Below are 19,262 nucleotides of genomic sequence, written 5' to 3' on the forward strand. Positions count from 1 at the left end.
CCGCTGCTCCCCTCAGCAGTGTACTTCGGTCCTTCTGCCTGCTCTGCTCCCCGCTCTGGCTCTGGTGAATTCTCTCACCCTCCCATGCTTCTAACTGTACCCAGTGCTTGTATAAATAAATAAAGATAAATCTTTAAATAAATAAATAAATAAATAAAAGTCAACCTTTCTATTACTGCATGATGTTAAGTATTCATACAATAATTTAGTATTAAAGAAAGAAAGCTAGGCTTCCTGGTGCCGCAAGGGGTTAAGACATAACTTATGACGCTATCTGCAGCCACCACAGCACCAGTTTGATCCCTGGCCAGGGAACTACCCACATGGCACAACAGACCTCTCCTGACTCACCCACTGCTCCCCTCAGCAGTGTACTTCAGTTGATCTGCCTGTTCTGTTCCCCACTCTGTCTCTGGTGAATCCTCTCACCCCCCACACCTCTGGCCTATACCCCAGTTCTTGTATTCATAAATAAATCTAAAAAAAAGTACATGCAAACTTGGGAAAATTAACTGTAAGAGTTCAAATGCACAGATAAGCAGAAGTCTTACTTAAAAGTTTTTTAAGCATTTTTTATAATTAATAATTTCCATATGCCATAATGTGACTATATCTTTATACTCCTGTTTAACAACTGCGAGAAAAAAATCATTACTACTGCATTCTTGTGCATTTTTTTCTCTGACACATATGGCACTGACACTTTCAATTTTAATTTCACAGATGAAAGAACTCGGTGTCATCTTCTACAACTGCAGCTGCCTAGTCTTAGATTTACAAAGGATATTCGCTTTGTATAGTTCATTAAAATTCAAGAGCAGAGTGCCTCAGACCTGGTCTAAGAGACTCTATGGAGTCTATGATAATGAAAAGAAATTGCAACTTCAGTTGAATGAAACCAAATCTCAAGCATTTGTGTCGGTGAGTAGTTTCCCTCTTCCTCCTCTCTTATTTTACCAAAAACCCTTAATTAAGTTGGAATGTTCCAGTCTGATCTTGTGTTGGGTAATCATTTACTAGATTTGTTCTGTTCCAACCTTTGAAAAATTAAAATGCTTTCACTTTTCAACCTAAGCATATGCTGTCCTTAATTACAATAACAATAATAAATTTTAATTATTCCTGCTTACAATGGTGATATCTGATTAGATCTCCACAATTATCCTGCAGGGGAGTACTATGGTTATGACTCTATTACAAATGAAGACTATCCCAGAGATATCCTTCCCTGAGACCCTCAGTGGCAGGTGGCCCTCAGGACACTAGCACCTAGGTGTTCTGATACCAGAGCCTATTTTCAGTGCCCTGCAACAAAGATTTCATACTCATTCTAAGCTTTTGAACACTTTGATGAGACATATCTGGGGGAACTCCAGTACATAAAACAGACAAAATCAGAGTTGCTGTGCTTGACTTGAGACTGGAGGGCAGGAGGCACACTCAAGAGGGCAAAGCTACTTTATAACCCCCAGGCCATGATTATGCTGTAAATCACCACTTCACCCAACCTGATAACCTCAGGTCCACTTTCCCTATATTACCTACCCACCCCTACCCACTACGTGACCTCTCCATACCTTTCCAGCCACCTCTTCTACCACTCTTACCCTCACCCTCACCCACACACCCTATCTTCTCCACCTCCTCCTCCCTCCACCCTTGGCTCACACAGCACAGCTATCCCTGCAGTGCTATGTAAATAAGTGATGTCAATACCTGGGCCCACAGGATCTGGTTCTCAAACTTTAAAGTGTTTAAGAATAAATTTGAAGCCTCTTTAAAAATGCAAGTTTGCAGTCCTCCCATTCTCACCTACCATCTGATCTGCTGAACAGAGATGAGACCTTAGAATTTTCAAGACTCGAGTTCCTGAGTTGATATTGATGCTCAGAGAAACTTCTCTAAATGATGCTTCCAAATTGACATGGTTGTTTCTCCATTAATTGATATTAGTGCTTTTATAGAAACAACTTTTCTGTCACTGTCCTTTTTGTCTACTAACTGAAAGCACAATTTGAAAATTTAGAAAAATAGCAATAGAGAGAAAAGAGGCAAGTGAGATAATTCATTATAAATAACAATTTCACAAAAAATATGAGAAGCAGAAAATAGGCTATGAGATATTGTCATGAAATAGAGTTAAAACCCTTTTTCTTGTTGGTATGTGTGGAGAAGCAATAGCATATTATATAGGACATGTTACTATATTAACATTTTTATAATAAATTTCATTTCCTCTCAAGACAACCTTGCCCATTAGACAAGTATTATTCTCAATTTCAATATGAATATAAGTGTCAAATTTGCCAAAAAAGCAAAAACCCCTAATCCAAAAGAAAACAGGGTGATATAACACCCAAAAGGAGCTTGCTCAAGCAAGCCTGGTAACACAGACAGGAAGGAGCAAGTAATAGATGAATTATGAATGAGCAACTTTCATGCAATTGATGCACACTGAATTTATGTTTTGGATCTTGACGATAAGTGAACTTCATTGTTGCAGAAATTTAAATTCTGACTCTTAGAAAGGAGTGGGTGAGTATTATGGAGTCTTCCTTCATAGATCCCTGAGTTAACATCTACCACAGAGGGCACAGACCCTTAATTAAATCTACTAAAACACTTTCTTGTATTCTGGAGCAAATTATAGAATCAAAAGATTTTAATTGAATGTACTTTTTTGCCGAGGTATATAAAATCTTAAAGGCATAAAAGAATGTAAGAAACCCCCTTTATAGGTACTGGTATCATTTAATCAAAGAGTCTTGATTTTACCTTTATTATAGCACTTATTGCATTTTTATAACTATTTGGTTATTGATCATCTTTCTTATTATGTTGTAAAGCTCTGAAGATCATCATTTGTATGACTACCACCTCAGTCAGGGCTTCATGAAAACAGCAATAACTGTTATTAATTGTAATATTAATACAAAAGTTCCAGGATGACCCATTCAGTGTTCAGCCACCAGTGCCCCAGAGCAGATACAAGCCCCAGTCCAGGCCCTGCAGGGCCCAACTCTTCTCAGCAGGTCCCCAGGCACACCTAGGAAGTGCTTCCCACTTAGTGCTCAGCCAGCAGTGCCTCAGAACAGATCTGCACCCTAAGCTTGGTCACACAGGGCCTTGCTCTATATCAGGGATCCTCAACCAACCTTCAGCCTCCTGGCCACTCGAAGCAGGCCCTGAGCCATTTCTTTTGGGAGGGGTTAGGTCCCAGGGACTCAGTTTCTCAACCTAGTACCTCTCCTAGCCCTCACAGCCACCAGAACAAGGACCAGACACATTTTGGAAGAGGTTCTAGCACCACCCTAGGTCCTATAAGACTCCAGTACCTGTGCCAACTATCAAGTAAATGCCCAGAACAGTGGAACAGAAGGACTCATACACAACAAATCCTTAATTACAGAAAATTAAACAAAAAGCAAACAATGGTGAGAAAGAAAAACATACATAGCTAAGCAAGCCCTCAGAGAAAAAATACACCACAGAGAGAGAACAAATCCCCAGAACCAAACTACAAAGATATGGAAGCAGTTCTTTACCTATCAGACATAGAATTCAAGATGGCCATGACTAAGAAAACTAAAGAATGGGAACAAAACAAAACTCACAAAAGGAAATGAATACTATGTGAAACACAATAAACAGAAGATCAAAATTGAAACTTTACAAAATAACAGAAATGCATGAGGAAGCAAAACATTCATGAGAAAACCATATAAGTAGATTAGAACAAATGGAAAAAGGGATCAGTGATCTTGAAGATGAAAAAGAGATATGAAGAAACACAGGGGGAAAAAAGAGAGAAAAGGGAAAAAGTGTGAAGGAACATGTCATGAATTATCTGACACCATGAGGAAAGGAAATAAAAGAATCATAGGAATTCCAGAAGGAGAAGAGAGAAGGGAACTGGGACCAAGTTAGGAAAATAATGGAGGAAAACTGCCCAAACTTCATGAAGAAAATCAACCTGGAAATACAAGAACAAAAAGAACACCCAACTAGCTTGACAAAGGGAAAACTGCAGCAAGACACATAATAATAAAATTCCCAAGAGTCCAAGACAAAGAAAAATTAATGAAGATGACGAGGTGAAAGAAACAGATAATCTATAAAGGAATGCCAATTTGGCTGACATCAGAGCTCTCTTAAGAAAGACTACACACAAGAAGAAAATGGAATTACATACTTAAAATATTCCAAGAAAAAAAAAATCCAAGCCAAGAGTACACTATTCTGCAAGGATTTCCTTCCTGTGTGAGAAAGAGATAAGGACCTTCTCAAAGAAAATTGTGGGGAGTTTACATCCATAACCCCACCTTCCACCCCAATAAATATTAAACGGAGATTTAGGGTGTGAACTAAGGAGAAGAAAAATTACAAAGAACTGAATAAGGAGTTAATACAGAACAACAAAACTAGAAGCAAAATGACAGTGATGAACATTTACATGTCAATAATCACTCTAAGCATAAATGGAATGAACTCATCAACATAAAGACACAGAGTATATAGTTTCATTAGGAAACAGAATCCAACCTTCTCCTGCTCCCAAGTTCCAAGAAACACAACTAATTACCAAGGATAAACAGAGACTGAAAATAAGGGATGGGAAATAATTTTGCAAGCAAATGGCATTGCCAAAGGAAGGCAGGAACAGCCATATTTACATCAGACAAAATAGACTCCCAGCTTAAAAAAAGAAACATGAGTGGCCTCCCCGATGGCGGAGCGGTTGAGCGCTGGGTTGCGAAGCTGCCTGCAGCCCCTGCAGCACCAGTTGGATCCTGGCCGCCCGGCGAGGGTCCCACATGGCATGACAGACCTCTCCTGCCTCCCGCTGCTCCCCTCAGCAGTGTATTTTGTTGGTCTGCCTGTTCTGCTCCCTGCTCTGGCTCTGGTGAATTCACTCACCTTCCTGTGCTTCTGACTGTACCCAGTGCTTGTATAAATAAATAAATAAATCTTAAAAAAAAAAAAAAAATGAGACAGTGATGAACACTATATAATGATCAAGGGAACAATACAACAGGAGTACATAACGCTCATTAATATATACTCATCAAATGAAGGAGCACCAAAATACATAGAAAATTACTATCAAATCTGAAAACAGACACCAGAAAAAAATATATATGCAGTTGGAGACTTCAACACCCCACTATCACCAATGGAGAAATAAACCAGACAAAAAATAAATAAAGACATAACCATCCTAAACAAACAACCAGACCACATGGGCCTAATAGATGTATACAGGACACTACACCCCCCCAAAAAAGCTGAATACACATTTTTCCCAAGTGCACAGGGGTCATTCTCAAGGCTTGACCACATAGCAGATCACAAGACAAACAACGAATTCATGAAGATAGAAATCATACCAAGTATCTTCTATGACCATAAAGGTACTGAGCTACAAATAAACTACAAAAAAGAAAACAAGGAAATATGTTAGCATGTGAGAGCTGAGTAATATACTACTGAACAACCACTGGGTTAATGAGAAAATCAAAAAAGAAATAAAAAATTACCTTATAAAGCATATGATAATGGGAACACACACTTTCAGAATGTATGGGGCACAGCAAAAATAGTTCTAAGAGGAAAGTATATAGCAATACACACCCACACTGGGAAACTAGAAAGAGTCAAAACAAACTATCTTGTCTCTCATCTCAAGGAACTAGAAAAAAAAAAGAACAAAAGACTCCAAATATTAGTAGAAAGAAATAATAAAAATTAGAACACAAATAAGTGAAATAGAAACAGAAAGACATTCCAAAAGATAAATGAAACCAAAAGCTAGTTCTTTGGAAAAAATAAACAAAATAGATGAAACATTAGCTAGCCTCACTAACAAAAAGAGGGAGAAAACTAAAATAAATAGGATCAAAATGAAAGAGAATTTACAACCAACTAAGAGATTGCTTTAAAAATATATATGCAGGGCCTCCCCTGGTGGCGCAGCGGTTGAGCACTGGGTTGGGAGGCTGCCCACAGCCTCTGCAGTGCCGGTTTGTTCCTGGACACTGGTGAGGGTCCCACAAAAAAAAAAAAAAGAAAAGAAAAGAAAAAAAAATATATGCAAACAAATTCACAAACCTAGATGCTATGGACAAATTTTTATGATTATACAATCACCCAAGAGTGCATAGGGAGGAAAAAAATAACCTGATCAAACCAATCACAAGCAAGGGCATTGAAATGGTAATCAAAACTCTCCCAAAACACAAAAAACAAGACCAAATGGCTTCACAAGTGAGTTTTACCAAACCTTCAAAGGCAAACTGTGTCTACCCTGCTCACTCTTTCAAAAAATCAAGAAGGAATCCTTCCAAACACATTTTATGAGGCCAACAGTACTCTAACACCAAAATCACACAAAAAAAGAAAATTCCAAACCAATCTCCCTAATCAACACAGATGCTAACATTTTAGCAAACTGAATTAAACAATGCATTAAAATGATTATATGCCGTGGCCAAGTGGGATTTGTACCAGGAATACAAGACTGGTTTTACATGAAAAAAATTAATGTAATACTCCATATCAAAAGAAAAAAAAAGGAAAAATCCTCATGATGGCATCAATAGATGCTGAGAAAGCATTTGATAAGATTCAGCATCCATTTATGATGAAAAACCTTGAAAAAGAGGATAAATGAAACGTATCTTAACATATTAAAAGCCATATGTGACAAACCTACAGCAAACATTCTCAATTGTGAAAAACTTAAAGCATTTCCACTAAGATCTGGTACAATGTTGCATTGGACAACACCACACTGACAAACGGGAGTCATGGAGCAGGCTGCACAATGCAGGATGATGCTGAAGAGCAAGATCCTGGCCCTTTTATTGACACACGTAATTGGTTGTAAGGAGATTAAGGAGAAGGAGATTAAAGAGAGGGGAAGGGTATACATTAGGGATTGTGAGTCTGCCCTCCAGGCACTTCTTATCTACTTGATGACACACCCTAATATCCAGCCATGGTTCTAATCTTATCAACAAGGTGATCAGCTTTTGGGGTCCCTTGTCATACATGGGTCCTCGGCCCCCCCAGGAATTCCGGGTCATACCTCGTGATTTATAAGTCAGGAGTATGTGTTGTGCATCGGTTCTCAGCTCCCTGGGCGTTCAGGACATACCTCGTGAGGTACAAGTTATGCATCGGTCCTCAGCCCCCCAGGCGTTCCGGTCATACCTCCTAATGCACACGTTATGCATTGGTGCTCAGCTCAGCACCGCAGGCGTTCCGGACATACCTGGTGATGCATAACCTTCCCAGCGTGATCCAGTTTTGTGCTCTTGTCTGATTTGAAGGGCTGAAGGGTTGGGCTCCTGTTCCTAGCTGGCCAGGCTATTTTGACCTTGTTTAGGTGACAAAATGGTGGCAGAATAGGCTGCCTAGGAGTAGCAGTGCAAGACAAGAATGTCCACTTTTACTCCTACTATTCAACATAGTATTCCTACTATTCAACATGGAAGTCCTAGCTACAGTAATTAGGCTAGCTTAGGCAACAAAAGAAATCCAAATTAAGAAAGAAAGTTATCATTTGTAGATGATATGATAATATGCATAGAGAACCCCAGAGATTTCATGAAAAAAACTAATTGAAGCAATAAAACAGGTCAGCAAAGTGAAAGGATACAAAAATCAACACACAAAAATCAGTTGCCTTGCTATATACAAATAATGAACTAGAAGAAAAAGAAATTAAGAAAGCCATTCCATTTACAATTGCACAAAGGAAAATTAAATACCTGGGAATAAACCTAACAAAGGAGGTAAAGGACCTTTACAAGGAAAAGTATAAAAGACTGTTAAAAGTAATAGAAGAAAATGCAAAGAAATAAAAAGAGATTTCCCAGCTCATGAATTAGAAGAATCAATATTGTCAAAATGGCCATCCTATCAAAGCAATTCATAGATTCATGCAATCCTAATAAAAATTCCAATGACATTCTTCAAAGAAATAGAACAAAGATTACTGAAATTCAGATGGAAACATATATATGTACACACACAAAACAAAACAAACAAACAAAAAACACCAAATAGCCCAAGTACTCCTGACTAAAAAGGGGGAAAATACTTCCAGACTTCAAACTACACTATAAAGCAGTAATGATTAAACAGCACTTTACTGAGACAAAAACAGACACAGACAAATGGAATAGAATTGAGAGCCCAGAAGTAAAGTCACACAATTATAGACAACAGACATACAATAAAGGAGCAAAGTATATACATTGGAGAAAGGAAATCCTCTTCAATAAATGGTGCTGGGAAAATTAGACTGCTACATGCTAAAGAATGAAAATAGACCTTTATCTCACACCATACATGCAAATCAACTCAAAATGGATAAAAGATTGGATATAAGACCTGAAACCATAAAACACATAGACAAAAAAGACTCCATAACTTAAACCTCAAAAATGTCTTTGCAGAATCATCTTAAGCTGCAAGGAAAACAAAGGAGAAAATAAACAACTGGGACTATATCAAATTAAAAAGCTTTTGTACCACAAAAGAGACAGTGACCAAAACAAAGAGATAATATTTGCACATTGGGAGAAAATATTGGGATTGGGAGAAAATATTTGCACATCATCCATCTGATAAGAGATTAATATCAAAGATCTACAAAGTGATTATACAACTCAACAAAAAGAAACATTCCAATTAAATATTTGGCAGAAGAGCTAAATGTTTCCAAAAAACGCATACATATGGTCAACAGAAATGAAAAATGCTCATCATCATGTATAATTAGGGAAATGCAAATCAAAATCACAATAAGATATCATTTCACACCAGTGAGAATGGGCCATATGAAAAAACTCAGAAATAAATTCTGTTGAGGGCCTCCCCGGGTGGCGCAGCGGTTGAGCGCTGGGATGCAAAGCTGCCCACAGCCTCTGCAGCGCTGGTTCGTTCCCTGGCCCCTGGCAAGGGTCCCACATGGCGTGACAGACCTCTCCTGTCTCGCCCGCTGCTCCCCTGAGCAGTGTATTTCGTCAGTCTGCCTGTTCTGTTCCCCGCTCTGGCTCTGGTGAATTCTCTCACCCTCCCACGCTTCTGACTGTACCCAGTGCCTGTATAAATAAATAAATAAATCTAAAAAAAAAAAGAAATTCTGTTGAAGGTGTGGAGATAAAGGAACTTTATTTTATAAAAGACTACAAATAGATTTACCACACAGTCTAGCAATTCCACACATAGGTATTCATTCAAAGAGCACAAAACCACTAATTCAAAAGGAAATCTCCACTCTTGTGTTTATAGTAGCACTATTTACAATACCCAAGATATGGAAACAACGTAAATGCTCCATAACAGATTAGTCAATCAAGAAGATGTGGTATATATACACAATGGAATACTACTCAGTGATCAAAAAAGATAAACTCATGCCATTTGTGGCAACATAGATGAAACTGGAAGGGATTATTCTAACCTAAGTCAGCCAAAAGGGGGAAGATAAATACCTGATGGTTTCACTTACATGTGGCATCTAGAGAAGCAAAAGAAAGGATCAGACAAATATAAACTGTAAGACTAGACTTGAAGCAGACCATGGGTCTGAGATACTTGGGAGGGTAGTGGGAGAGGGGGAGTAGCAAACAGCAGTGGAGGAGAGCACATTGGGGTGTGGTGGAGGACTGTGGACACTTCAGTGGTGGAAAAACTATGGTGATCACACCTGAAGGGAGGAATCCTATCATGTGAAAAAATAAAGATATTTAAATATAAATAAATAAATAAATAATAAAACAAAAACAAAAGTTCCAGGATGCACACATTTTCCTGAGTAAAATTTACCAAATACTAAGGAAAATTTATTTAATTTCAAGAAATTTGCTGTAAAATATCTTAGTCTTTTATGTTTATATGTTAACAGCCGCCCCCCCCGACTAAATTAACCAAAAAAAAAAAAAAAAAAAAAGATACATTTTAAGACCATAATAATTACCATTCATAAAATTAGAGCTAGGTGATTAATAACTTGGCATGGTCAAATATAAACTTTAAGATATAAAATAAATATTGATTATTTCTAATTTTATCATAGGGCCTGAAGATGATCTTGGTTAGATTCAGTGGGGTCTCTAGTAACTTGGGGATGGATAATTTCAACTCTCTTACATTTCCCAATAAACAAAAGATACGAATATTTGACTGAGTTGCTGTCTTATTTTGTAGACATTTTCAGAGCTGTTGACATTATGCATCTACTTTCCAAGATAAAATAAGAACTAGCTGAAGGTCTGTTTTCATTGATGTGGATACTAGACAGATTTCATTTCTGTTTGCTCATTGTATGGTACATGCACCCACCAGTCATTATACTGAGAAACAGGTGGTGAGTCAGGCAGACATTGAATAGGACATGGTGCTGCTATGAAAAGTCGCATACTATATTTCTCTTCACTCCACTATACATTAATAACCTAATAGCTTTATTAAAATAGAATTTGCGTACCATAAAATTTACCCTTTTAAAAACTATATAATTCACTGGGTTTGATTATAGAGACAGAATTCTGAGATCACCCACCTTCTAATTTTAGTCTTCATCGCCACAAAGAAAGATTCCATACCCACTAGCTGTCACTCTATTTTCCCCTCCCTCAGTTCCTGGCAACCACTAATGTACTTTCTGATTCTAAGAATGTGCCATTTTCTGGATACTTAATATATATAGAATAATACAATATGTACTCTTTTTTTTTTTCAAAGATGTACTTATTTTTGCATATAAGAACCGAGGTACAGGCCAGAGGTGTGGGGAGTGAGAGGATTCACCAGAGACAGAGTGGGGGCAGAACAGGCAGATCTACTGAAATACACTGCTGAGGGGAACAGCAGGTGAGACAGGACAAGTCTGCTGTGCCATGTGTGTTAGTTATCTCCTTGTCCTGGGATTCAACTCAGGCTTTAGTGGTGGTAGCACTGAGACTTAAGCCCTAGGCTACCAGGGAGGAGGCCCAGTATGCAGTCTTTCACAACTGACTTCTTTAACTTAGGATAATGTTTTTATTTTTCTATCTTTTTTTTTTTTTTCTGGAAAAGAAGCCCTGCAGGGAGTGCAGGGAGAGCAAGTGCTGGCACAGGATGGGCGGGTGCCTGTTTCCTGACAGGAAGTGGTTGGCAATAAGCCTTGCTAGCAAATTGGCCTCACCTCACCTCTGGGCTTAGGCCAGAAGGACAGACTCCTGACCCCCACACTCCAACCCTCAATAACCATGTGGACATGAAGAAAGAATTCTGGGCTGGCTGAAGGCCTGAAGCCATGTCTGCTTTCTCTCTCCTCTGGGCCAGATGCTGGACAGGCCCAGGTGAGCAGTCTTATTCTCTCTGCACTTGGGCTTCATTTAATACCATGGCCTATAAACTGTTCCTAACTCATAAACTCTGTGATTGCCCAAGTCTCTGTGGCCAATCCCCTTCTCCCAGGAATGGCCTGATTATCATAAGCAAAACACCATGTTTTATTGCCCTGTTCCAGAACTGGCAAAGTCTCATAATTGCTACAGAGATGTTTGGAAAGTCCTGTTTTTTTCAGAAGCAAATCAGGAGGATCCCCATGAGCATGAGAGACACTCCAGCCATAAACTTAGGGAAAATAAGTCACTGCAGTATTCACTGAGGCCATGAACTGAATCCTCACTGTACCACACAGGTTGATATACCAACTCCTATCCTCATGACATCAGCAGGTCTACCTTCTCTCATCTTCTAGGACATGGAGACTCAGGAAGGAACAGCCATGGCCAGGCCCAGGCCCTATGGGGTGAGCAGCACTGCTGACATGAGGTGCTTGAGTAGCCTGACCCCAGCCTGTGAGCTCTCTGCCCACGATGGCAACCAGACCCACCAGGGATACAAGGATAAAACATGTGGAGTTGGGCCCTTTTGCCCAGCACTCCAGGCTTCCCTGGGAGCTCCATCGCAGCCCACTGTGTGACCTGGGCAAAGCACTTGCCCTCTTTGAGCCAGGGTGTCATTACCTATGAAAGAGGTTAATGGTATTCACCTCACTGTGTCATCACGTGACTCTACAGAGGCAGTACTCCTAAAGCCCATGGCACAGGGCCTGATACCCAGAAAGTTTTCAACACACAGTTAAGTTTGTTTGGAGCAATCATCAGGGTCACCCCTTAGAGCCCTGAGTGCTGCTGCTGCTGTGGCCTCTAGGGCCTCCTAAAATAAATGGCAGAGCTGCTACTACCTCTCTGGTTTGAGGGTTGGATAGGACTTCAGTATAATGTTTTTAAAGTTCATTATTGTTGTGGCATGAATTAGTATTTCATTTCTTTCTGTGCCTAATATTCCTTTGAATGGCAATGACCCATTTGTTTATCCATCTATCAGTAGATGGATATTTAGGTATTTCTGCCTTTTGGTCATAGTGAACTATTGTTTAAAAACCTGTTTTCAGTTCTTTTGGATTAACATTTAGGAGTAGAATTTTTAGGTAATATTAATATACTCTATGTTGAACATTTTGAGCAACTAGCAAATGATTTTCCAAATTCGCTACACCATTTTACAATTTCACCATCACTAAATAAGGATTTGAATTTACACACATCTTTGCCAGTTCTTATTATTGTCTATTTAATTTTAATCCTCCTAGTGAGTATGAAATGGCATATCATTTTGATTTGCATATTTTAATGCATCTTTTTGCCATTTAACTATCTTCTTTAAGAAATGCTTATCAGGGCCTCCCTGGTGGTGCAGGCAGTTGAACGCAGCGCTGTGACGCTGTCTGCAGCCTCTGCAGTGCGGGTTCGATCCCTGTTGGCCACAGAGATACCCATATGGCGCAGCAGACCTCTCCTGTCTCACCCACTGCTCCCCTCAGCAGAGTACTTCAGTCATTCTGCCTGTTCTGTTCCCCGGTCTTGTCTCTGGTGAATCCTCTCACCCTCCCGCATATCTGGCCTGTACTCCAGATCTTGTATAAATAAATAAATATTTAAAAAAAAGAAATGTTTGTCAAATCCTCTACCCATTCAATTAAATTATTTGCTTTTTACCAATTTGTATGTGTTCTTTATATATTCTGGTATAAATCCATTTTCAAAGGTATGATATAAATATTTTCCCCCATTCTGTGGATTATCTTGTCAAGTTTAATTATATTTAGCATATATTCTGGGTATAAAGTATGGACTTCTTAAAAATTAGGAAACTGTTATGAAGTAAATCAGAAGGTTGGTGAGTTGGTATTTAAATGCAAAACAAGTTAATGCATATATAAGGAAGAAACATAGATTATCCAGAAACAATTTGCCTCAAGGTACTTGGTTGATGGAAAAATCATCAGAGCTAGAATATAGAAGGAGATCTATATTTCTCCTTCTACTTTACTATGAAATAAAGGAGCATACAGTGCAAGAACAGAAAATTAATTCTGGAGTGCTAAAGAGAAATTTAAGAGAATTATCTCTAAACAGTTGGAACTAATTAATGTCCTCTGCCAGATCAGTAGATTATTCTTTGTTTCTTTCTAAACACATCTTAAACACTGATTTTCTACTCAAAAATTACTAGACAAATAGATAACATTTATAACATTTGGTTGTTGCTTATTTGTTTATACCTAGACCACACATTTTTAAGGTACTATCTTCAAAGGTGAAGACTCTGGAACACACCGTGAAAAAAACTCCAAGTCATGAGGGGGGAGGGGCTACTGATACAAACAGTCATGCGTTCTCTTAACAGATGTGTGACATGTCCTCACGCTCTCAGCACTGGCTCAGGCATTGAGAACACAAGAAACATGGCAGGCAGTGCAAATAAAGATCTGCTCACACACATGGTAATACCTACAACAAAACAACTCTAATCAGGTGGAGGTTCCAATGCCACAAAACCTCCAACACTTATGAATGTAAGAAGCATTTTCAGGCCTCCTCTGGTGGCACAGGAGGTTGAGCGCAGTGCTGTGAAGCTGTCCACGGCCTCTGCAGTAACGGTTCGATCCCGGCCAGCGGGTGAGGGTCCCACTTGGTGTGGCAGATCTCTCCTGTCTCATCCTCTGCTCCCCTCAGCAGTGTATTTCAGTCAGTCTGCCTGTTCTGTTCCCCACTCTGTCTCTGGTGAATCCTCTCACCCTTCCACGCATCTGGCCTGTACCCCAGTTCTTGTATAAAAAATTAAATAAATCTTTAAAAAAAAAAAAAAAAGAAGAAGCATTTTGGTTCTCCCCTGGTGGCACAGCGGTTGAGCGCTGGGCTGCGAGGCTGCCCACAGTCTCGCAGCGCCAGTTCGATCCCCTGCCACCGGTGAGGGTCCCACCAAAAAAAAAAAAAAAGAAGAAGAAGCATTTTCACATTCTTTCCACAAATATTTAGCAAGAAAATTACATGTGCTAAGCATTGCATGGCACAAGATGCAAGAGCTATACAACAAGCCATTCACAATTGGTAGAGAAACACACTGAACCAATGAGTGCCACACTATACAACATGTGCAAGAATGAAGTTCCACAGAGCAGAAATCTTTTTTGATCACTGATGTACATACCACACACCCAGACTGGAGCCTGCCTACAGCATGGCAGACACTTAGTAATACTTGGAAGCAAGCACAGAAAAGGCATACTGAACCAAAGCAGGGGTAAGATGCCATTCTCTAGCTTAAGTCTCAAGACAAACCAGTGTAAAAAAGCAGGTGTTGTAATTATCATTACCTCATTAAGAATTGAAGTTTCAGAAAGTGTAATAGACATGGCCAACATGCTGCAAATTACAAATGCTGGGCCCTAGCCTGTATCACCAAAGGCACAATATTCAAGCTCATATAAAAAAAGGCAAACATAAAGACACCAACAAGTCTGCCAAAATTTGTACTTTCCCAAAAGCAAAATCCAGTTTGAAAATATGCAAGAATGTTCAGACAATTCCTAACTGAAACAAAAACATGGAAGATTGGGCACAAATTAAAGTTGGCCTGGACTCCCATATGGAGTTGAGATCCTTAGTTTCTCCTTGTTAGCTGAACATTGAAAGCAGAACTTACTTGAATATTTAATCTACTAATAGAAATAATAAAATGTGTAAACTGCTGTCCATTAAAATAAAGCTAATAACCGTTTAGCAAGCGAGATGGGGCAAGTGCATGCTGTTAAAAATGTGAATATACTAAATAGTGCAACAAATGCAGAGAAGTGAGAAGTAGCCTTCAGTTGGGGATATAAGAAATTTTCATGGAGGAGAGAGTCTTTGAGCTGAATTTAGAGCATTGATAGGGATTTAAGAAGCAAAAATGGGGATCACATCAGTTGGATGGGTCAGTGGGAGCACATATACAAAAGCAAATAAGTGGTCATGGGACAGGGGATTATTCCAGTTTGGGGACTGACAGTGTGGTACAGAGCAAATGACAAGGGCAGAGAAACAGGGGAGCATGAGCTCCTGGAGAACTGTGGGCACCTTCCTCCTTAATGAGATCAGACTTGATTCTGTTTCCAAGAGACCCAGAGTGCTGAGTGACATATGTTTGTTTTTAAACATTATGGAGACAAGGAAGTGAGGAAGTTGCCATAAAGATCCCAGTAAAAGACACTAATGCCTGAATGACAGAAGTAAGAATCAGGGGTATGAGGGAAGAGAGACACAGTAGCAGAAGCTACCTATCTCCGTGACAGATGGAGAATGCATGACAGTGACAGAATTAGTGCTGGGGAAAGAATCTTTGATTTTCTTTCATTTAAATACTTGAAAGTTTATATTCATTCCAAAAGAAAAAGCTCATCCTGCCCCTCACCTCCAAAGATGGCTTTCTGGGGGAAACACTGGAAGGAGGGGGTGCCCTTCAGCACGCTTCTTCTTGGTTGGGCCTCCAACAGCTCCAGCTCATGAACCTCTGAGCTAGGGTAGGGCTTCCCATCAAGACAGTATGGGAAGCTGTTCCAGAACATTTGCTGAAATTTCCTGAATACTCAACACTGCCATTCACACAGTTCAGGAATTGTTTATTCAACTTTGGGGTATTAAGCACCCCTTGCCTTATTTGTTCTCTTGCACTTGTCGTAGCATATTTTTTTTTATCTATTTATATGTATTTTACTTCATTGTTCATTTTTAAACAATGTTTGCTTCCCCCACCCTCTCCCAGGCATAGTCCCTACAGAATTTCCTTCACCAAGGCACCTGTGCACCATCACAACAGTCCCTTGTGCTCCTCCCTCCCTCCCTCTGATCCCTCTCCCTTGTTCTCCCCTGCAGGATGTCTGGTTTATAATTGTCTGTTTGGTTTTTTTGTGTTGGTTGTGTTTTGCATTGTTATTATTTTTTCCCCTGATGTCTTATTTGGTTCCCCTATATTCCTGCTATAAGTAAAACCATCTGATATTTTTCTTTTTCCTTCTGACTTATTTCGCTGAGCATAATTCCTTCTAGCTCCATCCACGTTGCTGTGAATGGCATGAGTTTATCTTTTTTGATTGCTGAATAATATTCCATTGTGTATATATACCACATCTTCTTGACCAGTCATCTATTTTGAGGCATATAATAGGCTTTACCTATTATAAATAGTGCTGCAATAAACATAGGGGTACAGGTATTCCTTTGAATCAATGTTTTTGTGTCCTTTGGATAGATCCCTAGGAGTGGAATTGCTGGGTCATATGGTAGCTCCATTTTTAGTAGACTGTGGAACCTCCAGACAGCTTTCAATAGTAGGACCAGTTTGCACTCCCACCAGCAATGTAGGAGAGTTCCTTTTTCACCAAATCCTCACCAACATTTGTTGTTAGTTTTTTTTTATATGTGCCATTCTTACTTGTATAAGGTGGTATCTCAATGTGGTTTTGATTTGCATTTCCCTGACTATAAGGGATGTCGAACATTTTTTCATATGCCTGTTGGCCATTTGCATTTCCTTTATGCAGAAGTGTCTTTTAAGTTCTGCCCATACTTGACTATATTGTTTACCTGTTCTTGTTGCATCCTGTGAGTTCTTTCATTATCTTTGTGATCAGTCCCTTATCAGTCGTGTGGAGTGCCAAGACTTTTTCCCAATCAGTGGGCTTTCTCTTTGTTTTGGTTAATGTACAGAAGCTTTTACGTTTGATATCACAGCATATTGTTTCTCAGTAAAATAGGAGCTTTGGGAAACAGTAATTTTAGTCCCTTCCAGTAGAAAAATAATGAAAAATTCTAAGTACATATTACCCTTTCTAAGCAACTTCATCTAAAATATCATGTTTTTATAAAATGAAAACCACCTCAATCAACATGAAAAAATACCTAAGGCATGATTTGCCTATTTTTTCATGTTGCTTAAGTTTTTCAGAATATCCTTCTTTCCTGGCTCTCCTGATAAATTTGGGTATCTCAATAACTCATTTCCCCTAGAATTATGTATGACCCCCTTTTCATAATTAATGGTCCTTTTCCTGACTCAGTGAAAGACTTAGAAAAAAAAACCAAGATTTTTAGATTGTGTGTCTTGACAATTTTCATTACCACATCACCTTTCAAGCAAAATGACTTCTATGGTAAAATGTTTGCTCTCTGTATATGCTTGAATTACATGATAAAGTCAGAGAAACTTAGCAGCTATGTATGACAAGGATATACAAGGCAGTGGCTTCAGTTTAGGACAAGAAAGCTACTCTCAACATCAAAGGTTTTTGTATTGAAGACATAAGGAACAGTATTAAGGAACAGTATTAAGACCGATTACACCTACATGCTGCAACTTTGATAGAAAATATTTTTGCCTAGCGGCCTCCCTAGTGTCACAAGGGGTTAATCACACCACTATGAAGCTATACGCACCCTCTGCAGCACAAGTTACATCACCAACCAGCCAGGGAGATACCACATGGCACAGCAGACCTCTCCTGTCTTGCCCGCTCCTCCCCTCAGTAGTGTATTTCGGTTAGTCTGTCTGTTCTATTCCCCACTCCATCTCTGGTGAATCCTCTCACCCCCTGCACCTCTGGCCTGTACCTCAATTCTTTTATGCATAAATAAATAAATCTTTAAAAAAAAGAAAATGTTTTTGCCTAATCTCAAAACACTTGAAAGTACATTTGCAAAAATTTAGTTGAAAGTTGAGATGTGGGGCCTCCCTGGTGGCGCAGCGGTTGAGCGCTGGGTTGCGAAGCTGCCCACAGCTTCTGCAGCACCGGTTCGATCCCCAGCTGCTCCCCGGCCACCGGAGAAGTGTCCCGCATGGCGCGCAGACCTCTCCTGCCGCCTGCTGCTCCCCTCAGCAGTGTAACTTCAGTCCTTCTGCCTGCTCTGCTCCCAGCTCTGATTCTGGTGAATTCGCTCATCCTCCCATGCTTCTGACTGTACCCAGTGCTTTTATCAATCAATCAATAAATAAATCTTTTAAAAAAAATGAAAAAAAAAGAAAGTTCAGATCTGGTAAGACAAATGCAATGACAACATCAAAAAGAGAAGTTCCAGAAGACAAAAATTAATACTTTGAAAGTTTGCTTTTTGTGTCTTCACAGAATTCCCCTAAACTCTTTTGCCCTAAAAATAGAAGCTTTGACATAGATGCCATCTACAGCGTGATAGATGATGCCAAGCAGTATGTGTACATCGCCGTCATGGACTACCTGCCTATCTCTAGCACAAGCACCAAAAGGTCAGTGAATTCTCAGCCTCCACATGAGTCCAGTCACCAGGGGTGGGTACTAAAGTGAGGGCCACAGGAGAAACCAGCCTAGACAGTCAGATGTTTTCAGGTCGAATTAGGTTGTACCATTCAGATCATCAGTGTGTCCATTTTAAGAACTCAGGGTCTCACCTTACAGAAGTATCTCAGTAGTTTACATTGCAGACATAAAAATAAATTTAAAATGAATGTTGTATTCCTTTAAACTTGGAAATCATTTGCAAATTTCAATTAAAAATTATTTGGGCACGCCAGGCCTCTCCTGTCTCACCTACTGCTCCCTCGGCAGTGTATTTCAGTCAGTTTGCCTGTTCTGTTCCCTGCTCTGTCTCTGGTGAATCCTCTCACCCTCCTGCACATCTGGCCTGTACCCTGGTTCTTGTATGCATAAATAAACAAATATTTAAAAAAATATATTTGAAAAGATACTATTTGGGAGTCGAACTCGCTCATGTCCTCTGAAGATCATGGTGAGATTAAGTAGCACTGCCAAGATTTTCCTTAAGGGGGGAAACACTTTGTTATATTCATATCCATCTTCATTAAATGCTAAACTTTATAATATCTTTTCAACTTAAGAGAGAAAGTAA

The 19,262-nt window shown here is 39.4% G+C and overlaps 1 protein-coding gene across 2 annotated transcripts in view; it reads left to right on the forward strand.

Moving 5' to 3' along the window:
• The window catches only part of PLD5 (phospholipase D family member 5), a gene marked incomplete at its 5' end in the record, with an annotated part of 439,585 nt that overhangs the window by 387,822 nt on the left and 32,501 nt on the right, over positions 1–19,262 (forward strand). For both annotated transcript variants that reach the window (XM_084253047.1, XM_084253048.1), the window contains 2 exons: positions 724–921; positions 18,506–18,642. In XM_084253047.1, coding sequence (XP_084109173.1) covers positions 724–921; positions 18,506–18,642 — 335 coding nt within the window. The remainder of the gene's footprint in view (positions 1–723; positions 922–18,505; positions 18,643–19,262) is intronic.

Source organism: Talpa europaea (assembly GCF_964194135.1).
Source record: "Talpa europaea genome assembly, chromosome: 14".
Classification (NCBI taxonomy): domain Eukaryota; kingdom Metazoa; phylum Chordata; class Mammalia; order Eulipotyphla; family Talpidae; genus Talpa; species Talpa europaea.